At 43.0% G+C, this 21,785-nt stretch overlaps 1 protein-coding gene across 1 annotated transcript; it reads right to left on the bottom strand.

Moving 5' to 3' along the window:
- Positions 1–160: 160 nt before the first annotated feature.
- OGA (O-GlcNAcase) lies at positions 161–21,586 on the bottom strand. Its single transcript, XM_072339864.1, has 16 exons — positions 21,042–21,586; positions 17,594–17,645; positions 17,181–17,278; positions 15,780–15,910; positions 14,889–15,060; positions 13,843–13,941; positions 13,386–13,670; positions 12,683–12,841; positions 10,833–11,443; positions 10,275–10,449; positions 6,797–6,882; positions 5,815–5,919; positions 4,513–4,598; positions 3,878–4,070; positions 3,180–3,339; positions 161–2,473 (listed from the first exon to the last, which is right to left on the bottom strand). Exons 1-16 carry the CDS (start codon positions 21,226–21,228, stop codon positions 2,337–2,339), a joined length of 2,736 nt encoding a protein of 911 aa, XP_072195965.1. The 5' UTR covers positions 21,229–21,586; the 3' UTR covers positions 161–2,336.
- Positions 21,587–21,785: the final 199 nt, after the last annotated feature.

Genomic DNA, 21,785 nt, shown 5'->3' with positions numbered 1-21,785 from the left:
CTGGGCTGCAGGTCTGCAGGCAAAGGCATAAGACAGCAATCCAGTGCATCCTGTTGTCTTGGACAGCTGACCCTGAGGGCTCCCAACACACCCATCGCGGTGCAATACTCACTGCCGACCCACCTCAGGTTCACAAACCTCATACACAAAATACACATCTCCTATTTACATTCACTTCTCAATTTTTATTCTATTTCTTGCATGGTCTCCAAATACAATTTTACAGGTCTTTCCCCCCCCCCCTCCCCCTTTCCTGCTACAGATACTGTTGATCTAAAAACAGATTAACGAAAGTGGCATTCCAACCTTAATGAAAAGTCTTAACCATGAAAGATATGTCAACGTATCACTTTACAATCCTAGAATGATGGCATCGGCCTGACATTCCCATAGGCTTATACAAGTAACTTTTATAATAATAATAATAACAAAGTCATAGGAAGAGAAGATGTGGCAGCTCCGTAAAGCCAGAAATAAGGCCACAAGCATCCTATGCTGTAATGCTGTGAATCCAGATAAAAGAAATTGACTCTGGTATCCATGAAGTAACAGAACAAGAAAACCTCTCCCGCCTGAGAAGCCAAAGGTATCGGCTACTCAACACGCATTCAAAGCTGTACAAGAACTAGTGGCATTCAGCTCTGACTTGCATGAAACCCCACGGCACAACCCCGTACCTCTCTCTAAACGTGAAATGAACTTGTTTCAACTTAAATATTTTTGCTACCGCGTTAAAATAATGGTTCACATTCTGCAATGGGAAACAACCAACCAACCAACCCTGCCTGTGACTGCAGCAAGGCCCAGCACAGCATCTCCTTACAGGCTGCAGATCCCACTGCAGTCTTAATGCCGTTCATTAAGGTTGTGTAACTTCAATGCAGCCGGAAACTCGTGCAAGGAACTGAACTTCCTTTGTGCACCGCTGAAATAACCCAGGAATCAGAGGAGGAAGATTAAGACGACTGCAGGTGAAAGAAATGTGGAACTGCAATGTTGGCCAACCGCTCCTCTGTGACACCAGGACTGCTGCGACATACCCATGTCAGCAATGACGCAACGCCTCACTATCAGATCCCACAGCACACTGGTTCCATCACGTACCAAAGCGTCAGAGCTGGGTAAGAACACCGAGTTTCTTGGAACATCTCAAATTGGTGACCATTGAAATGATGAGTACTAATGTGCTTATTGTGGTGTTTCTTATAGAAAAGTTGTTTGATACAAATGCGCAGGACTTGAAGACCCTGACTGAATGGAACTAGAATGAGAGGGCTTTGAAACATGGTGACTGTTCCAAGGATAAAGCCCAGCTGTGGGCCAGCTCTCTCCCTCCAGCCTCCATCCACAGTTCTGTGCTAATACCACCACAAGGAACAGGTTCGGCAGCCCGCCCTGTGAACTGCTGCTTCTGTCCCAGGAGAACGAAGGCTACAGCCTTGAGCTGCGGGAGCTGGGCAGGAAACCAAGCGCCATGTGAAGGAAGGACCCTTGGGATCAGCACTCCTTACCCAAGATGCTCAGTTTCCAGCCCTGGACATGAGGCACAGTTAAAAAAAAATAAGAAGTCAGTGCTGAGGACAGATTTGCTCTCCATTGTGGTTTTACGTTATTCCAAAGTGCCATCCCGGACCTACATCCTTTCACTTTTAAAAAGAAAAAAGTTACAAAAACCGGTAAACAAAAAGTTAGTCAGCATACGGCTAAGTTTATATACACTGAAATTTACAGGTTTGTCATTAAGTGACTTCTGCCACAGACCACTGCACATTTGTCCTTAACAAAGCACAAAGCTTGAACCAATGGTCATTAGAAGTGACAATGGGTCATCGCTTTATCAACAAGCATAAAGATAGTCAAAAATAGAACTGTAACTACTTATCTTTACATTTGCTGATTGACATAAGTAATTCCTCCCGTTCCTGCAACTTCCAGTTGCACATCCTGCTCTATGACATAGAAACAAAACTGCATCTTTACAGATACTTCCTTCTAGCAGCCACTTTTCCGCTGGTACTCAACACACAACTGTTGTCAACCACAAAAGCTGATTCAGAAGGATTCCTCCAGGAAGTTATACAGTCCATGCAAGATTCCTTGGCACTTCACACAAGACCAGGAGACGACCAAGATTCTCTTGTTAAAACGGCGTTTTCAGCAGCATTATCCTCTTCCAACAAATCAGTCTGAGTGTGTGATGGGCGATTTTCGCATAGTCCCGTCTCCCAAGCTGACTTATTGCTGGCTTTGTTCAGCTAGACCATATGAAGATCCCCACCACTACCCGCCCAGATGTTAAGGGACTACAGCACTGGAACAGTTTGCTGTTGAGCACCTCAAAGGCTTCTTCCAAGGATAACAACATCCTTTGGAAATCCTTCCATTTTAGCAATTTCAAAACAGCCCAGCTTGCTGTAGAACTCCAGAATTCTTTTATCATCTGGCCTCACTTCACAAAAAGCCCCACGGGAGCCTGGAGAGGAAAAGATGAGGGACAAAACCAGTGAGAGAGAAATACTGTAAGAGGGCAGTCAAGTACTGCGGTCCCCATCTATTTCGGCATCCAAACCCAATTACAACACCGATTCAATTCTACAAGCAGCACAGTACCCCAAAGAGACCAGATTTATGGCAACATAGTCAACCATTCCCTAAAGGGGCTACACACTGCAGAGACCTTGTCAGCGTGAACAAACCATGTCCCTCTGAAGATCTTATTTAACATAAAAGCACCGTGAAACCCTGAATGTTGGCTGAGAAAAAAAGGCACTACAGGAAGGCACCAAATTGCGCAAAGACCTGCAAACCTCAGATGTGCAGTAAGGCAGATGGCCAAGTACCTTGCTATACTGAAGGTCTGGGTAATTATTCACCAGTGTGCATTTCCACATGTAAGAAAAAGCACCACCAGCACTGCCAGCGGAGAAAATATGAGCATTTACATGTTGTTCAAGATGGCAATGAAAGCACGCGTTTTTCTGCAAATTGCTCCCTCAGTTCTTCCTGCTTTCTAATTTGCAGGGTTACGGCTACATCTAAAAGCTACCTTTAATGAAGACAGCAGCAAAAGTTAATCATAAATGACTTCTGGATGGCTGTTTACCTCAATCTACAGTGCCAGCTATGGCAGACCTAATATGTAATTATGACACCTGGCATTCTGAGTGCAATAAGCTTACCATTAGCCTTTAGAGAAGAGAGCAGGCAGGCCATCATGCTTTTGGCCACGCTTGGATCCGTCACTTTTTTGTGGATATCAATCTTTATCAATGATGGGAAGTTGGCGAGGAATGATTCTGGCAATACTTCTTGTTCTTCATGGAAGCTTAGCATTATTTTCTGCAAAGAACATGAGAATCAGATATAAATCTGAAATACACTAATCAGACCACCTGCTGGTTGCAGAATTTTAAAGCTACTTGAGCCAGTGCTCTGTAGTGAATAAGCTACCTAACTTTGTATAACTGAAAGCTACCATCATAACAACTGGAACTAGGGCTTCATCACACAAGGAACCTTAACATCAGAAGGCCACAGTCAGGGTTCTCTCAGGTCAAGCTCAGACACTTTACTTTCAGATCTAAAATCTGTTCTCTCCCACACTCCTTCCTTGACAGGTCAAGTCTTTGCTCAATGTTACTTCAGACTGGTTGAATCACTCCAGATTCAGAACCAGGCCTGGCCCTCTGGACTTTCACAGCTACAGTGTGCACTGTTAGTATCAGCAGCTGTCAGATACAATGTTCATCACAGACAACAGAAAGTTATGAAAATCAAGTTACAAAAGCTTAACATCAAAAGAAATACAAAAGACTGCATTTGTAAGGAAGAAGAATTCAGCTCAGTGTAAAGTTCCAGTCTCATGAGTTATACCAACCTCTGCCTCAGACAACTCCTTGTCACTATTTGGTTTAGTATATTTTTCTTGCATGAAAGGGATCCAAGACATTTTGCATTTCTTAATGAAAGGAGTCACATCAACTGTTCCCAAAGCATAGCCACATATGCCATCCTCATCTTCCAAGACAAAGCAGTAATCCAGGCTGAGGGTGAGTAGGCCTCCTACTAACCTGCAGAAAGAAGCAAGCAAATGCAGTCAAAAGAAGGTCCCATTGCACAGGCACACGCTGTGTATTCTGGATGAAGCTGCGGCCACCCAAAGAAGTGACAGAGTTCTCCAGCAGTGTAAATAAATTCTTACAACGCACCAATTAACAGACCAATCAGCTGTCAAAACTCAGAGATGAGCATCAATAGCTCAGGATCCCCATAGTTTAATTCTATATAGCCTGCAGTTCTGACTGGAGCATTAATTGAGACACAAGTGTTAACCGTAGCTTCCAGAAGCCAAAATTCCAATTTCTTAATGATTACAGACAGCTTTTTGCTTACTTAAGTCAGACGTTTTGCATTCTGCACACGTGAACTTTAAAAAAAACTCAAATTAAATACAGTGTCACAACATCACCCTTTACAACCACTTCAGTCAGTTCATTCATTTCTAAAACATACTTGTCTCCAATCAAGTCTGGTAAACTATGGAAAGGTTGATCAGCTCCATCAGCGTACATTTCTCTGCAGATCTTATATACAGATGCCTAGGAAGAGAGGAGAGATCTCAAGTCACAAAACTCAAAAGTGAACAACTTTGTTTTAGGGAAACTTCATTAACAGCTCCACTGCAATCTAGTACTGACAGGACTTAAGTTACACCAAACAGAAGTACACATCTCTAAGAAAGTATCAATTCTCCACCACCACCCCCCTCCCCAAACAACTACAGCTATCTCAGTTGCTGTCATGGGTGCAGGTAGATTTTAGGTTAACCCATGATGTAACTGTCAGAAATACTGGTTACGTTCAATACAAGAAAAACTGGAGGTCAACTTTCTGCATGTTTCTCTGACTAGAGACTAATCCTGAAGGCTGGTTCCTAAACTTTCACTGGATATCACAGTAACTTCAGTAACAAGGTCAATTGCAACAAATTTAACCTGTGAAGGACTGGTACATCCTCACCCTGAAATGCTTTTAGCTGCACCTCTTTAAAGAGAGAACCTGTGTCAGGCACATTCTAAGTTAGGAAATAAAAAAAGAAAGCCACATTGACTACTTCTAAGAAACCAGCTCATAAGGGCTATTAACTGTTGACACAGCAAGCATTCTTCTTGCCAAGATAGTATGGACCCAAGAGACATAGGGAAAAAAACTCCTCTATGATTGAAGATTAATATAAAATCTCCAGTTCTGGAGTATCAAATGCTCCAAAACAGATTTGACAACAATCCCTTAAAAAAATTAGTCAGAAAAGTTCACGTTTGTAGATAAAGCCATAAAAACAGCTGAAACTTCACCCTTGTACAACTACATCTTGAGATGCAAAATCAGCTCAAAATTCTGCCTGTGTAGCTCTGAGAACATACCAGGAGTTACCAGAGTAATTACTGGGTGAACAGGTACACACATCCACCCCTACAGCTATAGCACTGCATGTGCTCCCACTGCAAGAATTCTGCTATCAGCAGGGAATCATTCTAACCCTCTGTTGAGAAACATGGAAGGCATCACACACACAAAAAGAAAGGGGGGGGTGGGAGGGTGGGAGACTGCAATCATGCTGCGGGTGTAACTGTACTGCAGCACAGTACGCTGTTAAATCATAGGTAAATCACTTATTCTCCGTTCTCCTGTAGCTTGCATTTGTTTTCTGCAAGATACTGGAAGATCTGTTTCATCAGAGGGCAAAGGGACTCAGGAGGAAGCAGTGCTGCCACAAAAGGAAATACATCATTGAGAACAACAAAAAGCAGTTACCTCATCTTTGGGGAAGTAGGGTCTTATGGTGTACACCTTGGAAGTGGGCGTTAATGGAGGCGGTTGAAAAAAGAGGTCATTTGCCCCATCGATAGGCAGCAAACGCTGTGAAAACAAAATACCTGAAATGAGTGCATGAACAAGATCCCAAGACTCTTGGGCGTGCAGTGCAGACTTCCAAATTAACATTTGCTACTTGCAGGCACCCCAGAAGAAGGTGGGGTTGGTAGGCTTTACAAATGCAAAGACCTTACTTGAATAGAAAATATCCAATTGGTGTTTTGGAATATGCAATTGAAAAAGCACAATAAAAGCCTGCTTATCTTATCTACTTTATAATACTTTTTACCAATCGTATCTACACTCTTTCTGTATAAGAACACAGAATGTCAGGAGGAAAGGTTTGGTCTGAAGAGGGTTAACTGGCCAGAGGAGACGCTTTATCCCAAAAGCAATGCGCTGACTCTATTTGCTGCGCGCAGAGCACCTGTGAGGGGGGAAAAGTACAGCACCTGAAAAATCCATGAACAAATTGGGATGTGGTACAAACAGACTTTAGAGCAGATTTTAGAGCAGTTGCCAATTGAAATCTTTCCAATAAAACACATTACTGCTTTATTTTGCGATACCAATGTTGGTTGCTCTCTCTCTCTCTTTTGCTCATGGAATTCCCATTGGTAGACAAGCATGCGCGCATTGTGCAATTGCGGGCGCAGATAAAAATGCTGTGCGACCTGCAAAGAAACAATGTGAAATGTACAACTAAAGCCGCTGCGCTTCGCGTGCGCGTGGGACAGGCAGCATCTCCTTGAGAAATTACTGTAGAAATGGGAGGAAAATTATTTTAAACCAAGCTGTAAGGCTAATGGGCTTTGGACCAGAAAGCCTTCGGCAGACCAATCCTTCCAGACCTCTGATGTGCAACAAAAGGTTTCTCATAAAACAAAGAAAATGTCATTCAGTTGTGAAGTCATATTGATACCTGGAACTCTCCTGCTAGACCACCTCTAAAGGCCCAGGGTTCTTGGTCTCCACTTAAGAACTGTGCTGAAGATTGACTACGACACCCTGTTGAGATCAGATCCAAGCGGAGAACGTTACGAGAAGGGGGATTTCCTGGGTGTCTTACATGTCCAAAAAGCTAACACACACTTGTGGTAAAAGCTCTCTAACTGAGCTATAATCCAGGGCTTCAGTAGAGGCTGCAATAATATATGATGTACAAAGATTTCAGGCTTGTGTGCCAACCGCGGTATTTCAAGATCACAATTTCAAGTAGCAGATGAGTTTAAGAACATGCGAGGTGACTGAGATAGCACACCTCATTCAAGAACAGACCAAAGAATGCTGCCACATACAGCTACAGAAGCCTGCCAGGCTTTCTGCACACTCTTCTGTCTGTCCAGTTGTGGCAGAAGCATCTGGTTCCTCTACAAAAAGAGATCATCTTGGATGCTGCTTGACTCAATAGCTACCATTACAAATACAAGCAGCTGAAGAACAACCAAATCCCATTATCACAGCCTCTTGATAAAAACTGGACCTTTCTGAAGTCACATTTTATTAATTAATGTTTCTACTCTTGTCAGAAAACCAGGACTGGCAATATGTGCAAACACTTTGGGACAGTTAAGATAGCCAGGATAGCTGTATGAAACAGCATTCTTACAAGAGACTAAATAGATTTACATAATCCAGGCCATACCTTCACAGTGCCACTGGTATATTAATAAGCTAAGCCGTGGGTTAATTCTACTTCACACTAACTAGTATACCCTGTTTGTCACAGGTAATACTAGCTTTGCTTCTTTAGCATCTCACTTTTTCCTCTTCAGGCACATGAGAGGCATCAGGATTTGGTCACAGGAGACCCATCAATGTTCCTAGCTTTGGAGTAAAAAAACAGCTTCCATTAGCCATTTGACTTTTTACACTGCTGCATTAGCAAGATGCCACGGCCTTCAATAACTAACATAACGACAGTTCTGTTAGGAGGAAAATAAACGTGCAGGATCTGGAATGGAGATTACCTGCCTAGTTTTCTGACAAGGTGAGCAGCGCAAATACTCTTTTCCTTTTGTAGACAGCAGTCTAACTCCTGTTCAGGTAACAGTCCCAGATCAGTACAGACACGTGTGTTGTGCTAGTCAGAGAGTCCCAAAGAGTGCCAAGTCTGACATTTAGTAGAATTTAGGAACACATGTTCAATGCAAACTACCCTAAGCACGGTAAATATCAGAAGTGATCCAAGTATCAGAATTTGAATTTGGCCAGCTCCCACACTTTAGCATTCTCACAAAAATAGACTCTTCTTGTGGCAATTTAGTCATTAACTTGGAAGACAACATCTGTCTCTCCTTTGAGACTACAACTTAACTAGCACTCCCAATTATTACAGTAAAGAGCTGTGTGAATGAAGAGCTGTATAAACAAAAAACATAGTTAATGCCTTAATCGCTGCGCAAATGTGACTTCAGTTCATGCCTATCACACATCTAATCTATCTGAGCTGCCTCACAGACAAAACCTGTCCATTTTAATTAATTAATGACGACGCGCTGTGAACATCTGGCGCTGTCCATCCAATAGCAGTAGAAACTTGTGCTGAAGATTCTCCCATCTGTACACAATGGGGAAGAAGACAATAAAAGTCATTAGTAATCCATAGTACTGTACAGCCACACTAATTTAAGGGACTGAATGCTAGCTGGACTTAGGAGGAGAGGTGAAAATGAACATTCAGTGGACCATTGAGCACACCGTCATGAGAACTGATTGCTTTGGATTTGGGCATACCTGGCCTTACATACATTTATACTTGTGATAAAACACAAGCGAAGGACAAAACCATTTCCTCCCACAGAAGCATTGTCAGTTTAAGACTAATCAACTGTAAACACTCAACTCCTACAGTGAATTTTTCCACTCTCTAATTCCAGACATGATACTGGAAAGAACAAGGTCTAAGAGAGTCGGTATCTATAAATATTTCATTTTTGAAGGCAATTCTGAAGTATTTGATGCATTTAAGGACTTGAAACCAAACATACAGGGACATAGGGAAACTGGAAACAATTTCATTTGAAATAAGGGAATGCAACAGGTAGCTAATGAAGTCATAATGTAAGCTGGGCCCTCGATGCTTTGAGGTCACAAGAAACTGTGTTCTCTTTATACAGAGCAGGTCTAGACTTTTAAACAGACTAAGTTACCAAGAAGAGAGCATTCTTTCTAGTTAAATATCAACATACAGCAAGGATAGTAAAGCTGAGGGAGCGGTGTTACACTAGTCTTAAAACCACACACTAAAGCTTTTTTGCAGCATTAGGCAGAGATATTAATGCAGTACAATTCTGCCAAGCTCTCCTCTGTACTCTGCATAAGGCAGTCCTAAGAGCTCATCTTCGTTATTCACCACATGTGTAAGGATCACACCCACAGGAAGTTTTTAAGTAGGGCCTGACTTGATGTCTTAACCAGTCTTCTGTGTCCCTACTAAAAACTGTCAGTATTTAAGACTATGATTTAACAGTCCAAACACTTGCATTTGACCAAGGTTGTGCAATGGTTAACCACTGTGAGGCTTGTGACAGCTACAAAACGTGTGACAAGAGACCATCAGCTTTGCTGCCTGCTGTGTACATCAAGCAAGTCCACAGCAAATTCCTTACAGCTGGATTGAAACCTGAAAGTGAAATGAGGTCACTAGAATAACCCAGGCCATGCTGGTGCTATCTGCCAACTTTGGAACCCTCAGAAATCTTTCAGGAAAAAAATAAAACTAGAACAAAAAGTGTTTCCAGACGAGCTTACATCTCAGACCAAACCAGTCTAGAGAGCTCCACGATTTCCACCCTCTGCCAGAAACTAATTAAAAAACAACAACAAAAAAGCAATTTGGAAAGTGTTTCAAGAAAATAATTTTGCACCAGAATAGCCTTATGCTAAAGCTCGCATGCGCACAGGGCTGGGAGGATCAGCTTCCTATTGGCCAAGCCCATTTAAAGGTCACTTCTGTAATTGTTCTGTTGAAGACAGCAACAGTGTTATCAAGACAGAGCAAGCAACAGGTGGCTGATGTGGTCACATTTCGTAGCGTCATTTCCAATCATATACCATGGTACCTAAGGAGTTGTGGGGCTTAGTCCAGTGTGCATTCAGTCAAGAATAAGCTAAAGTCAACACTTACGTGTCAGATGAGATTCAAGTTTCATTAGCCCAAGAAGAAAAATCAAGGTCTCCAATCTTAAACATCCAGCAGACATCACTTAAATCCCAAAGCAAATTCACAGCAAGCATTGGATTCACATAGTGAGATAAGAAAACCTTTAAAACAGGGTCAAACCTGACCCTGTGTCCAAGAACACATATTTACATAATGCTTTGTTTTCCCCGTGGGCTAATTAAAAACACAAAAAAGATACTCTATCTGGGATTATAATGGCTCCCAATGCACCTACCTAACCATTGCACAAAAGATTTCACCATTGACATAATACTCTTGATATCCCAGACGTAGGAGTACATATCATAAAGGATTGTTCTGTTGGCACAATTGGAGAGGCGAGTGAACATTCCCATCACCAAGCTGCACATCTCTTCAAACTTAGCTGCTCGGTTCCGCCATTCTTCTATCTATGGATGGAGGGAAAAGATCCACAAGATCAAACACTGCCTTCTAAGGAGAACGAGTACTCTAAATAGGAAGGATTATCACACAATTCTGTACGTGGAACCAGTGCACCACATGGGAATCACAAGTCTCTACTGCTCTTAGAAGTGAAGCCAGTACAGGGATCACTGTTCAAATGCAGACACACCAGTAAAAGTAAATCACAGTACTTATTAAAGTATAGTAAATTCCACTGGATGAACAAAAGCTATTGTCACCTGTGGTTAAGTCACACGCTACCCTTCAGCTTCTAGGAAACCTAACACCCATCTCTATTTGAGAAAACAGGCAACATTGCTCAGGATTCTGATTTAAAAGGAGAGAAACAAGCTTAAGTCACACTCACTTTTTCAGCATCCTTTCCTTTGCAGTTAACGCTGACAACACTGCTATTTGCTCTAAGCCACTGGAATTCTCTCAGCATCTGTGCACCTTTGGGCCCATGTTCATATGGGAGATAAAACAAGTCAGCAAGAAGCTGCAAGTCCTCTAAAGTAACTGGTTCTACTGCGTAGAGTGGCTTTTCATTTGGCCCAGGCAGAAACTGTTCTTTGTTAATCTGTTCGTCAGTCTGCATAGGGGCAATGTCACTACCAGAGTCCTCCTGCATAGACATCTCCGGGGACTTTGATTCAGCTATGCTCTCCTTGTCAGTATCCATTGGCTTCAACTCCTCCGTCATCTTCGCTTCAGCAATATCAGTCAATATCTGGTTAGAATTCTTGTCCGCATCATCTTGTTTTTCTACAACCATGTCCATCGGCTCCTCATCAGATTGCTTCTTCTCTTCCTCCTTTACCAAGGCTGGTGACTCGCTGCTCAGCGCTGCACCTTGACTCATGATGGGCTCCTGGTAAACCGTGGTGACCACAGTTGCTGCATTTAAAGACGATGGTGCCACCAGAGGTCCCACGTCCCCTACAGCAGTTTTAGCTCCGCTGTGGGCCACTTGCCTACCTGAGGATAAGAAGAAACAAATTTAAGATTTTTCAATATCAGCCAATAAACATTAAAATCAGCAACTTCTGCAAATCACGGATGATTCTGTTGTCATGGCAGCCAATTATGTATAGCTTCCTTCTGGCACTTTGCCTGTTCACATCTGTCACTATAATTCTAACTATAAACTTCACATTTTGGCAAGCTTCTCCTTCAGATAACCAGTAAGCAAAGATAGGGAGTTCAAAAAATGAGTTAACATGCACTGCCAGCAAAATTTCTGATTATAATAACAGCTTAAAAAGCTTTTCAAGTTAACTTTTGCCCTCTGCATCAGCTGACTTCTTATTCCTATCCATAGTAGACTTTAAAATAAAAGGACAGAAGCTTAAATACTTCAATCACAAAAATGTCTTTAACCTGGGGAAAAGAGATATTCAAGACCCTAATGGGAAAAAGTCTTAAGCAATTTGTCCTAGCCAGCCCTACTTGAGCAGAGTTCTTGGCTAAGGTGACCTTAAGAGGTCCCCTTCCAACCCAAATGATTCTGTGAAAGTGACACTGATACTCCTCATCCAATGTTTCTGGCACATCTGAGTTTTAGAGAGATCTGAAATGCTACAGTAGTTCAAAAGGGTAACTAGACAGAGCAGAGCTAGGAGTCAGGAGAAGAGATTCTTCCACTCCACCAACAGCTATAAGAGAAGGCCACTCCGACCACCCAAAACCCATGTTTGAGAGAAACAGATTTTACCTCCGATCTCAAGCTCCCAGTGCTACAAGAGGAAAGGTGTACAATGCTGGAAGGAACCCAACTGGTTTCTGTAGACAGAAACTCAGAAAAACAAAACCAGCTGAAAACAACTGGAAGAACATGGACTCTTCTGGGGCAGTATTATTTTTTGCAGTAATTTAACAACCCCTTAAAAAAAAATCTTCCTATTCTCTCAGGTTTCACAGAAATCTAATAACAACTGCTGGGGCTGACAAGATCCAGACTCCTTCCTGTCTTAGATCAGAAATGCCAGAGGATCATCCTGCTTCAAGGGTGCTTCTGCTGATCAGCTGGGTCACTAAAGGCACGCTGCAGAATATCAAGCGCTCTTTTTTCTTTATTAGGGTTTCCCCAGTAAGTAAGGTAGTAAGTACTTCTACAGACTGCCAAGGATCTGTAAAATAGCTTTTATCTAAGTGTAAGTACTGAACATGTAATCACATTTTCCTACCAACCCCAGAATGATACCAAACCAAGCTCACTGCTGTATTGCTGAGGTACTCCAAACTCCTGAAGCCATTCGGTTAAGGCCAACTTCAAGGCCATTTGTGGGCTGTAGAGAACATCTGTTTCAATATCTTCATCGCTCCCCTCATTTTCCAGTTTAATCTGGATAGAAACCGTACTGTCTTCAGTATCAGCTACAGAGAGAAATTTATAAGAAGTCACGTAAGTTTCATCTAATATAAAGAGATATTTTAGACAAGGCACTCAAGAACTCTGTCTTACTTCACAAAGAAGGACAAAGAATTAAAACCTAATTGGACGAAACTGAAAGCTATAGTCATTATCAACATCAGCACACAAGCAGTACACAGACATTACATGTTATGACATTCAGAGTTACTATTCTGACCTGACCTGCTCCAATCCCAATGTAACCAAATCCACAGATATATGCGTCAAATACAAACCACAAAACTGTTTCTACTGATTTCCTGACATGTATCTGTATGCTATTAGACTTGAGATGCATCTGTGGTAGCATAAAAGAATACTTTCAGTAAATAATCTGGATGCTTGTTATTTTTTCGGTAACTGTCCTTTACTTCCAGGACAGAAAATGCTCAGCTAACTTAAAAATAAACTGTAACAAACATCTAGAGTAATTAAAAAACAAATAAACAATGAAAAATCAGTGTAAGTTACATAGTTAAACACAAGTAAAGAGGTAATCATACTTACTCATCACCACATCTTTCCTCACTCCATTCATGTTAGACTTGTACCAGGTCGCAAGTGTGTGAATAGCAACATAATTGGCTTCAAATTCACAGTTTGGATTGGTCAAAACTCCCTTTAGTCGAGGGATGAGCTCTGTTGACCGACCTTTGTAAGGGCCAAGAAAAAGCCTCTTCTGATCATAATCATTAGCATGAATGTTGTCCCATATAACTGGTGCTCTCCTGATGATCTTAGAAACTTCTTCAATGGACTCTACGGGAATGTCTTTGGATACAACTTTCGGACCTAAGAGTGAAATGAGACCATCAGAGAGCTCTGCATGTGCACGATGATTCACACTCCTCAGGTCAAATACTTGGATGTGTGAGGTTTTTTTTGCTTTTTATTTCTTACTAAATACTTACGATAAATCACTTTAAACACCAATGCTAAATTAAAAATAAAATAAAAACTTTACCTGTCCATAGCACATCAATGCCAGGAAGCAGTTTTTCTCCTACAGTTCGTAAATATGGAGACTGAGCAACATTTGGGTAACAGAAAGTTCCGCAGTATTCTGCAAAGGATAGAAAGATGTACAGATATGACAACATACCATCACCTGAGAAGAGAATCCTGAAAGTTAACCTCTAACCCTCTAACCTTCAGACCCCAGTAGTCTGAATTAGAAGGGTATTACATAATGACGCTTAGCAAAACATCAGAAAGCAGAGTATAGCATTTGACATTTTTGAATGTCAAAAATTTGGAAGAAAATAGAAGCCCAGGTTACTGCACACAGAGCATTAGACAGCATTAGACCAATTGTAGCACACAAATAACCAAAATTCTTAAAAACAGAGCGTATGATTTGTTAAAAGAAGTCTGCAACAGAACCAGAACTACTACAGCCAAGGGGATAAACAAAGTAATTAACAATGGTAACGCTGCTACCAAATGAAGTTTTCATTCTAACAACCCACACCAACAAACACAGTGATACCGTCTCCATTACAATGAAATACTCTTACAAGTGTTAGATGAAGCTTAGAATTAAAAAACAAACAAACAAAAAACACCACAAAGCAATGATTGACCTTAAGAGTCATCTGGTATTTCAGATTTTTAACAAAAGCAACTCCACGATGAATGAGTAACCTTACTAAAACCAGGTGCCATTGAAAGAAGCGAGCACAGAAAGTGCATTATCTCTATATTAAGAAAACTCTAAGAACCTATTAGCTAGCCTAGACTTTGCTACAAATCAAACTCAAGTCCTCATTTAATCTATTTTTTCATTCTTGAACCATTCCATCAAGTTGCTTCTTTGCTGGGCAATAACTTTTCAGAGATGCACAGTTTTGGCAAAACTTCTACATAGAAATTACTGAATCTTTCTTTATTCTTCAAATGACTCCCAAAATACAGCCTAAAGCAACAATGAGATAATAAACCAACTTTTCAAACAATAAGATAGTGGGTCCTATTGTGCAAAGCTGAACTAAAGGATTCATCTTGCTTTACCTGTAGGACAGAAAAGGAATGTGTCCGGTTCTCCTAGATATTGGTAAATTTCATTTGTTATGGATACTTGAGCATGAGCAAAGGAACTAAACACTTCTTTGTCTGCTGCACACATGTTGTGGTCAATATCATCAAACAGCAGGGCAAAAGACCTGCAGCCAAACTGGGAGACCTAATACAAGAAACAAGAGTGAAAGTTATTTTTTATAAAAATCAAATCGTATCATTTTCAAGATCCGAACCATCTTTGCAACAGGATAAAACATTTTAAAAATTAGGGAAAAGCACTGGAGTATTCTTCAGCTTATGAACTTGTAAGAAGGAAAAGCCATGAGAACAGGAGAGAGAAGGTAGGTAAGACAAGACAGGCCTGTTATCTATTCTCAGTGAACATTTGTCTCTGATCCACCGCTTTGCTTTCCTCAAAGCTACTTCTGAAGACCTTTTATCTGTTCCAGTTCCTACAACAAAGTTAACTTCACTGCACAGACAGCTGGGAAAGAGTCAACTAATGCTGTAACAGCATTGGACAAAGGAAAGCAGTTAATTATGGGAACAAAAAAGATGTACATGGGTCAGATCTACCACCAAAAGATTTGTTGTGGACAAGGGCTCTCGCATTGGAAATGCATCTTAACTTCAAGGTCCTAAAACACCCTCAGAACAACGTTCCAAGAACAGCATTCCAAATCTAATAGCAGGTATATATATTTTTTAATCTAGATTATCAGTGGTCACTTCTGCAATACAACATGAACATATCCACTCAAAATGTTCAACGAGGCACCCTAGTAAAGTAAGCAACTAGTAAAGTATGCAAGAGCAAGCATGGTACTGAAGTTTTTTAAGTTAAGTAGGACCACAGCTGCAGGAAGTTCGCATCATATTTACCTGGTCCAGCTTGCGCTTCAGTGTGGATACTTCTTTGGGATTTGAGAAAGTGATGTCAAGTCCAGGTGAGATTGCATAGATGAACTCGATTTCATGCTCACGTGCAGCTGATATTAGAGTCATCAGCTGCTCTGGAAATTAAATTCAAGTATTTCAGAAGGATTCAACAAGAAACAGCTTCATAACTATACGTAAATAATGAACTGTAGATGGCTGTGCTATCGTAACAGTAATAAGTCAAGGAATTTGCTCAAATTCTGAAAAAAAAAAAGATCTCAGTGACAAATAAGGATGAAGTCTGTTGTTACAGCATCTGCATCAGCAGTTCTAGAACTGCTACCCATTTTTCCAACATGTCACACACACTGAAACAATCCCATGTAGGAAACAGCTACCTCACTATTCATACTACATGTCACTGCAGCTTGCTGCACATTAAAGGGTTCTTTTTAAATATCGCAGGACAGAAGTAGTTGCTTTAAGAAACAAACTATTTAATCTTCCATACAATGAAGAAAAGTAGTTTGAGAACATCTAATACTATCTGTTATTATTTGAAGTTCCCCCACAGTACCCTTTAAATTATACTTCTGTGGTGATTCACAGTGGCATCCAACAATGATTATTTAATTTCAAGTGGGTATCACTTTTCCCCTCACTCAAGGAAAACAATAATCCCCAAAAGCCAGTAAGAAAGTGCAGAACCTGTAGAAGTCAGCGGAGGATAAAAAGCCTTGCATCACCTTTTACACAGACCTTTCATGTTCTGACTCGCCATAAGCTGCTTTTCTAACCTGTGCTCACGTAAAAGGCCAACTATTTTTTTTTCTCCTCCCTTTATTTTTTTTTAATGAAGCAAATCCTTCTGCTCCACCATATGGCTCAGGGGATCAAGAGCCAGAGGAAGGAACACTTCTAAACAACCTTTCCCAGAGACAGGAGTGGGGATAAGTAATTTTAATGAGACAAAGCCTTAAAAGGAATTTTAGAGGTTATCCACAGTTATAGTAAAAAGAAGCAAATCCATGCTTGTACTAAAACTCCCTTAAATACACCTGCAGGGCATTAAGAACAGGCCTCGACACATATTTGGAACTGGCTGCTGTGATTATTTACACAAGCGTGCAGAGCAATGACCAATTCAGTTGAACAAATCATAGGTACAACCTGGGTTGAAAACCACAATGATCATCATGTTTCAACCCCTTGCTGTGTGCAGGGTCACCAGACCAGACTGCCCAGAGCCACAGCCTGGTCTTGAATGCCTCCAGGGATGGGGCATCCACAACCTTCTTGGGCAACCTGTTCCAGTGTGTCACCACCCTGTGGTGTGAAAAACTTCCTCCTAATGTCTCCTAAATCTACTCACCAAAAGTGCAGAGTGGAAACAGAAATGATTACCTGCTTCTTCCACAGAGTACATCTCCCGCCAGAACATCCTGTGCTTGTAGTCGTCCTTTGGAGCATACAGGTATGTATTCAGTCCCCACTTCTGAAGCCTATGAGCACAGAACGAAAGCCTTAATTGCAAGAGCAAGCTACAGGTTCAGAAATTCTATGCTTTATTTAGTCTAATAGGGCTTGTGTTTTTTCTTTACAGCCTTTCACTGAAGATTGTGTTATACCATTAAGTACACACTTGATATGGGACAGATTTGGTTTAAGAGGGACAGGACTGTGAACATGCATCTCCAAAATACAATAGTATGTAAAAGGTTGCTCTGGGTTAAGCCTGAAAAGAATTCCTGTTCTAAGTGGAAGATCGTGATTACATTACAGTGGAATGTGCTGCAGAGAGAGGAAGCATGACTTGCCTTCTAAAAAGTTCTTTCCTCTGCTCCATAACCCAAGGTCTTCCATAAAAGCCTACAGGAAACAAGATTAAAGTTATCCAGTTAGATGTTAATAATGTCTGTACCATGAAACACAGTATTACAACCAACCATTCTCTCATGTCCTTCCTCTAACAATAGACTAATTCTACCACCTTCATCATGAAGTTTCCCAAAGCAGAAAGAAATAAAGCTAGCTAGACAGCATTAGAAAAATGTGAGAAACCAAACAGACCTAAATTTAAAATGCAATTCTAGCTTCTTCAATTTCTTATGATCCAAAGCCTGAAGAATCTGGCCATTATAGCAATTAATTTTCAGAACCCAAAGTGAACTCCTGAGCACATCATGCCCTTCACAAGTCATGTCAGCATTATAAGGCAATCTGAAGAGTCACAAACTGGTCTATTGTTGCAAACACCTGGAAAATACCTTCAATTGTAACAAGAACACTGAAAATGCCTGATACTATTTAGCAGCATTAAAAGGCTTAATTTCTGATACAGATTAGAATCCTATAAATCCATACATAGAGTATACAAATGCATTCTGAGGACATGTAAGAAGTAAGAAATCTTGAGTATATTGTTGACTTAATTACCCCAATTAACAGGTTTCTTGTCAAAATTAACTCAGTTGATCCTCGAGGTCACTTACTGCTACATAAATTCTAACAGATTCTGGGTTTAATTCTACTCCTCCCATTCCAAAAACATCCCGCTTGCATAAAAATAGAGTGCTTTTTGAAGTAAAGTCACTCAGACCTCTGTGCAAACTGCCCAACCAGAAGCAGGCACTTCAAAACAAAGCTTCAGCCTGGCACTCTGTGCACGGACTGAGGACTAGAAGGACACCAACCAAATAAGCACAGATTTTGATCCACTCAGTGATGAATGACACTCCTAAGACCCAAAGCTTCCAAATTCCCACAGGACAACACCTCAAAATGTGAACAACATCTTCATTTTCAGAGCTATTCGCCACTGCAAACACCTGTTCTTAAAGAAGCCAGAAAACGCCCTCCTACAGCCTGTCCCAGCGAACACAATTGAATCATTCTCTACATATTCACAAGTATTTCATTCACCCATTAAGTGATCAAAGAACAACTTCAGAAGTTTAAAGCAGCCTCCAGCTTTCAGAATGACTGGCCTAAGACTAACTGGCACCACAACTGGAAAAGTAGAGTAACTACTGCTTCTCATTGGAACTGCGAGGTGACCGATTGAGGATGGTGGAACAAATGAGAGAACAGCTGCAATGCGTAAACGCCCCTGAGACTGCTTCACCCAGAAAAAATTCCTCTTTTTCACTAGTTCCTTAATGCTGACCAATGCTAATCCGAGGAAGATCAGCAACTCACAAACAGAACATGTTAACTGCAGTAACCCCTCAATACCACCTACATAAGTTGTTCAGAACGCTTCTACTTTACCAACAATGCTCCTGCTTCAGACCTAGCAGCCTGCAGCAGAGCAGGGCACTACTGCAAAAAAAAAGAAAGACACGAAGAACAAGACAAGCGGATTAAACAGAAAACTGAAGAGAACATGCTAATCAGAACTGATACAGCAGCCTTCCATCTGTCACCGCAATTCTTACATTACTGATGTCATCAGCTGATGACTATCCTTGGATCTCCATCGAACTAAAATTGACCTGGTTTTGTATTACTCCCTCAAGACTGTGTCAGGTTCTTACAAAGACACGAGATCGTGCCAAGGATTCATATCCCAGCTGCCACACTCTCCACCACCAACAGCCAGGCTGGCTGTCCTGGAGGATGAGCACCATCACCGCGCATTCCGGAGCTTACATTTTGTTACGCTCAAAATGGTGCATTGGACAGACTGTAAGTTCTTCACATTCTTTGAGTGCATTCCCTGTATACTTGCCTGACTTCTCATTTTTACCTCCTCTTCCCACAAAACATCTGGACTCTGCTGTTCGCTGCTTTAATTATACAGTATCTCCAGGTTGCGTTAGCTGCTGCACTATGTAAATATTTATCTTTGCTTCTGAACTTAACCAGTTTTTCTCTTAAGCCGATAATTCTCACGTTACTACAGAGGCTGGTATTTCCTCCTGCTCCCACTTGCCTCAGCCAACACAACTGCTGCTTTGTTTTTACACTCCCTTATTCCTTTTCTTCTGTACACAATTAATGCGAAACAGATAACTCCCAGCTAATATCAGACTGCTTCACTGGGCAGGAGCCATTTTCTTGCTTCATTTTACAATGCAGCCAAGAACACCTATATGTTTAGCAGCTGCTTCAAAATATATGCAAATGAGACCTATAATGTAATTAAAACAGCTCCCAAAAACGGTGATGTTGTGCACACAGTGGCTAGACACACTCTTGCAAGCTGTGCTCCAAGTGTATCGTTCAGGAGTGTGAGAAATCATGCAGCTCCAGTCTTTATTTCTGTCCACTACTACCTGTCTCCAAAGGATATTTCTCCATAGAGGAATGTTTGATAACCAGCCCATCCCTCTCCACACTGACTGCATTTAAGCCCCAGCAACGCCACAAAGGAAAGGCACGAACTAGGCCTTACACACATCACACAGCGATGGATGCTGGAACCAAATGCTCTATTTAAGATATGAACAAAAGACGTTCTGCAAGCAGGGCAGATATTGACTTTGATAAACTGCCCATTTCGCTTCTCATCTGTTAACGCTTTTGTTCCCCTCCTGGAGAGTCATTATAGGTACCAAAATAGCAGCACTCCGCAGGAATTTCGAGGTACTCCAAGCCAGCTAATTAAGTAGGGAACAAAACGTTTTTCTCGCTGGCTTTCTACCATCTACTTCAACCAATTCAGCACAAACGCACGTAAATTCTGTAGTTACTGAGAAACAGAAGAAGAGCCCCCCTCTTCTGAAGCTTCTGGAACGACTTAAACCTTTGAATAGAACCTCTACAACAAATTACGTAAAAGAAGCATTCTATAGCGCTGTTAAAACGTTAGGCCATAACACTGCAGGACGGAAGGAGCATCTGATATTAATCTCGGAACAGATGTCTCTGCAATCACCTATTCCCTACCCTAGAAACCAAACCTGATCCCCCGGCGCGCGTACAGCTGGGATAACCTCACGGGAGCGCTTCCCTCCCTCCTCCCCCCTTTTAACACGTACCAGCAGGCGAGCAGCCGCGCCGCCCCGGCCTCCCTCAGGAATCCTCGGCCCGCCGTGGTTGCCAGGCCCGCCGAGCAGCTGCCATACCGGGGCGCTCCCCGCGGGCCAGCAGCTCCCGGTACGAGCCGCCCCGCCCGGCACCCGCTGCTCTCCCCACCCCCAGCCGCGCACCGCCCCAACCGCAGGGCCCGAGGAGGAAACGGGGCCCTGCTCCCCGCGTAGCCCCGCACCCCCCCCAGCGTACGGCCCGGGGATCTCGGCCTCCCCCCCCGGCAGCTCTCACCTTCCACCACGCCGCAGAGGAAGCGGCGGGATCCCAGCGCCGTCTCCGTCTCCGTGTCGGTTTCCTCGCCCCCCGGGACGGGCCCCGTGGCGGCTCCCGAGGGCTCCAGGGGAGCTCCGGGCACTCCGGCCGGGTTGGGGCTGCCCTGGGGCTCCTCCAAGGCCGCCTGCCCCTCCTTCTGCACCATCCTGCCGCCCGCCGCCAGGACCCCCCGCTCTCCGGGCCGAGCCCCTGCTCCCCGCAGCCCCTTTGTCTCCGCCGCCCCGGGCCGCCGACGCCGCTTCCTGTTTACGGGGCCTTGCGCCTGCGCGGCGAACCGGCCCCAACCGGTCCTCACCGCTCCGCCCGCGGCTCGGAGGGGCGCGGAAGCACCGCCTGCGGGACCGAGGGAAGCCGGGAACGAGGCGACGGACCGCGGCCGAAAGCTTCTCCCCGCCGCGACAACGAGAACGCGCGGCCCGAGCGGGAACAACGGGCCGAGGAGACCGAGCGACCGCCGGGAACTGGCGGGCAGAGGGGAAAGCCCGCCTACCGCGCATGCGCGAAAGGCGGAAAGGGGCGCATCGCGCACGCTCAAAAGGAGGGCGGGGGGAGGGGCGAGGCCGCGGCAGCCCACGGCGCCTGCGCGGGCGGCCGGATCGTGCTTAATGCGCGTGCGCGAGAGACCCCGGGGGAGGGGAGAGGCGGCAGCGGGGCAGCGCGCAGGTGCGCGGCGGGAGAGCGCGCGTGCGCAGTCCGCTTTGT

Source organism: Excalfactoria chinensis, chromosome 6 (genome assembly GCF_039878825.1).
Source record: "Excalfactoria chinensis isolate bCotChi1 chromosome 6, bCotChi1.hap2, whole genome shotgun sequence".
NCBI lineage: Eukaryota > Metazoa > Chordata > Aves > Galliformes > Phasianidae > Excalfactoria > Excalfactoria chinensis.
Note: the sequence above shows the minus strand (reverse complement) of the source record. Positions and strands in the feature narration are given on the sequence as shown.

What these genes read in the sequence shown, in the direction of transcription:
- OGA (XM_072339864.1), bottom strand. Translation starts at nt 21,228, where the DNA reads ATGGTGCAGAAGGAGGGGCAGGCGGCCTTGGAGGAGCCCCAGGGCAGC. An exon ending in TGAAGCGCAAGCTGGACCAG is followed by an intron (nt 15,061 to 15,779) that starts GTAAATATGATG and finishes TTCTTGTATTAG; the next exon opens with GTCTCCCAGTTTGGCTGCAG. An exon ending in CCTACTTCCCCAAAGATGAG is followed by an intron (nt 4,599 to 5,814) that starts GTAACTGCTTTT and finishes CTCTCTTCCTAG; the next exon opens with GCATCTGTATATAAGATCTG.